The sequence below is a fragment of the Sesamum indicum genome, unplaced genomic scaffold (assembly GCF_000512975.1).
Source record: "Sesamum indicum cultivar Zhongzhi No. 13 unplaced genomic scaffold, S_indicum_v1.0 scaffold00799, whole genome shotgun sequence".
In the NCBI taxonomy this organism is placed as follows: Eukaryota; Viridiplantae; Streptophyta; class Magnoliopsida; order Lamiales; family Pedaliaceae; genus Sesamum; species Sesamum indicum.
The window spans coordinates 1-3471 of NW_011628608.1; the positions used below are offsets into that span (position 1 = coordinate 1).

The window sequence follows — 3471 nt, forward strand, 5'->3', positions numbered from 1 at the left end:
CAATATCATCCCAATTATTTCATATCGTCTATATATGAACCAATACCATACTGTTGACAATCGTGTCCTTCTGTACGGTGCAAGGTAACAAAACATATTACCATAAATATTTAATAAAAAGTATATGCAATGCAGCATTAGTAATTTAACCAACAAAAAAAGAGATACCCTATACATAGATGATTGAGATGCCTACAATTCACTTTGTAGAAATGCACGTTTTGCATCATGCAAATGTATATAAACAAGGCTGTATGAGGATTAATATGCAGTAGGATAAAGAAACCATTAATAAACAGACAGGATTTTCAGGTTAGTTTCTAAAAACTTGCAGATTTATTCATAAACCAACCTTCATATTTATGACTGTCTCTGTGCGAGATAACATGTATCCTTTCTACAAAACCTGTTCTACTCCACACAACGAAGTCGAGCTCTCATCTACTCGTATGGTGCTCCAGTTAACGCTGCATCTCCATCTTCAGCGTCGAGTTCTTGTTCCACACCTTTGACTTCAGGTACATAATGCATTAGCATATTCTCAATGCCTGATTTCAGAGTGACGGAGGAGCTAGGGCAACCACTGCAGGCGCCTTGCATTCTTAGTTTCACGATTCCGGCGTCAGGATCAAATCTGACAAATCCTATGTCTCCACCATCATCTTGCACTGCTGGACGGATACGAGTCTCTAATAGTTCTTTAATCATAGCAACAGTCTCTGAATCATCTTCGTGAATAGCTGTGTCCATGGAAGCTGCAGTATTCGAATCCAAGAACAATGGCTGCTCAGAGGAATAGAAATCCATGATTGCTGCAAAGATTTCAGGTTTCAGAAAATCCCATGAACTGTCCTCTGATTTTGTGACGGTTACAAAATCTGTTCCAAAGAAGACCCTGGTAATTCCTGCACCAAGAGTAACAAATGACCTATCAAATAAATGATCAGCCTGAAAAACACAAATGTTTATAGGCAGTATTCAACTATATAAAAACAGAGACAATTTTATGAGCAAGATCTTAAGATACAAATAATACTGAGACAACTTTTTTCACGTCTATTTATCAATTTATTTTGATAAGTACCACACAGCATTCACTGTTCTCTTATCTAGATTTTTAAACACATACTCCTTATAAGCTGGCTTAAGAGACAGAGTTCTATTATCTATTAGCCTTATACGACAACCATGCACTTGTGCAGTAAAATGCCGCATCTCTGCAGCTTGCACCTATTGCATTCATCAAGAACAAATACAGTGATTAGGTTATTAGACCAAAAACGAGTTTCAATTGCACAGGTGTCAACAAATCCAGGCAATATAGATTTTAAACACCACCTCCGAACTTATATAAATGATTTAAAGCAAAAGTTCTAGAATATTGACAAACTTATTGCTCCCTCATGAAGCAGATTTAATTTCCATAGGAGATAGAAGTTTGACTCTGAAGAGAATATAAATAACACATTTAAATTGCTTGCGCATACTCTTGGAAGAAAGTATTCTTCCAACTTTTAAATTGAACGGATATTGAATCCAACAATACATATTTCTGCTTCTGATGCATCTTTGCAATCATACCATAGCTAAAGGATCATTAACCATTTGCTCCATACTTGATGAAACATACAAACAAGCTCATTTTGAAATTTTAGAGACTAACAGGAGGTTAGGTTAAAGTATTAGAACTATATATAGTGTGTTTCACAAATGTGATAAAAAGAAGAAACAAGCAAATAAGAAGAAAATTCCCTAGATGATAGAGTTTTGATAACCAGCGCCGAGTATGATATTCCTTATTAAACAAAAACTCTCACAGACTCACACACATTTCCGTGACAACTGCCATTACCATGAAATTCTATAGGCAACAAGCTTGATAACTTCCAAAGAATTGAGACACAACTTGAAAATTCCAATGGGTTAATGAGCAGTCCTATTGAGTTTGAAATTTGACATGAGCACGATTATGAGAACCGTGAATAAACAAAGCAGAACAGATAATCCAGTACATAACTTAATCATTCATATGTTCATATTTCAACATGATCCTCAAAAGCATACAAATGTAAATGGTGGAAGATGGGTTCTCACCATCAATTCCAAACAGGTTCTTTGCTAGTGGCGAGCTCATAGCAGCGCGTGCATTGGGAAAGTCTGCACTTCCTGTATCCATTAAGGGCTTCCCAGGATAGAACATGAGAGATGCAGGATTAGGAGTCGACTGTGTTTGGATGAACATGCTCCTCCTCTGCCCTGTCCAAAGCAACTGTTAGGATCTCTTATAAAAATAAAAGCATTTCCATTTTCATGTACAACAATCTAATGCAAAATATATATTAAAATTTTATAGTTTTAAGTTTTACTCTGAAATGAGGAATGGAACAAGATAAGGACATACCAAACTCAAGCTAATTAATTTTTTTGACACAGATGAAACTGTTAATGAAAAATACACAAATATGGCTCCTAGAAAATAAAAGAACAACAACCAAGAAGGAGGAAAAATCGTTTCACACAACTTTCGTCCTCCACAATTTAGGCAACAATTAAAAACTCCAAAAGATCATTTCCCAACAGTGACAATCCAATCCGTAGTCCAAACAACCAACAACTAGAAACTCAACAAGTCTCTATCACATTTTCTCATAAAGCATCAAAATCCAACACACTAATGACTAAAAGACAAAAAAATCAGCGCGGTAATAACAGAATTCACAAAACAAAAGACCTCGGAAATTATCCCTCTGGGAGTAGGAGGTGCCTAAAGAAGCCCTTAACGAGGTAAGACCGGAGAAATCACAAGTTTTCGCTGCTGAAGAAGAAGAGAAAAGAAGCTGATGGTATATGTATAACCCCCGAGCAACATTTTGCGAGTTGTTGGGCTTCGATAGCAATCCGCCATTGCCACAGCTATACAGAATTGTTCGGTACAAAAATCTACCAAAGTTTTTCATCATCAATTCAATTCTTCAGGGTTTCTCTGTGAGAAGAAGGTCGGTGTAGGGAGTCCTTAGTTTTGCAGTTGGCTTTTAATGTTTCTGCTAAAACCTTATGACGACTTCTTTTGGCCTTCACTGATAAAATCGCTATTCAAAGATCTTTGGTTGGCGGTTTTACTAAGTGCCATCATTCTACGACTTGTGTGTAAAATTTTAAATAATTAATATTTATTGATAAGTTGTTTAGTAACTATGGGAAATTTGATTCAAAAAATAAAAGTGTCTAAAGTTGATAAGTTTCAAGATTATTTTAATAAATTCATTAAAAAAATATTGAAATTACAATTATCACTAAATTTATGAATTTTATTGTGATAATATCATATATTAATACTAGTTTTCGTCCTTCCATATATACGTACATATAATAAATAATTTTTTCATATTTTAAGAAATATTAAGAATAAGAATAAATTATATAATAAGGCCAAGTTGCATATTTGATCCCACAAAGAATGATTGGTGCCCT

General features: G+C 34.9%; 1 protein-coding gene across 1 annotated transcript; it reads right to left on the minus strand.

Annotated features, from left to right (window-relative positions):
* Positions 1–267: 267 nt before the first annotated feature.
* Positions 268–3072, minus strand: LOC105180335 (nifU-like protein 4, mitochondrial). Its single transcript, XM_011103999.2, has 3 exons — positions 2732–3072; positions 2095–2256; positions 268–905 (listed from the first exon to the last, which is right to left on the minus strand). The coding sequence occupies exons 1-3, from the start codon at positions 2958–2960 to the stop codon at positions 442–444; spliced, it is 855 nt and encodes a 284-aa protein (XP_011102301.1). The 5' UTR covers positions 2961–3072; the 3' UTR covers positions 268–441.
* Positions 3073–3471: the final 399 nt, after the last annotated feature.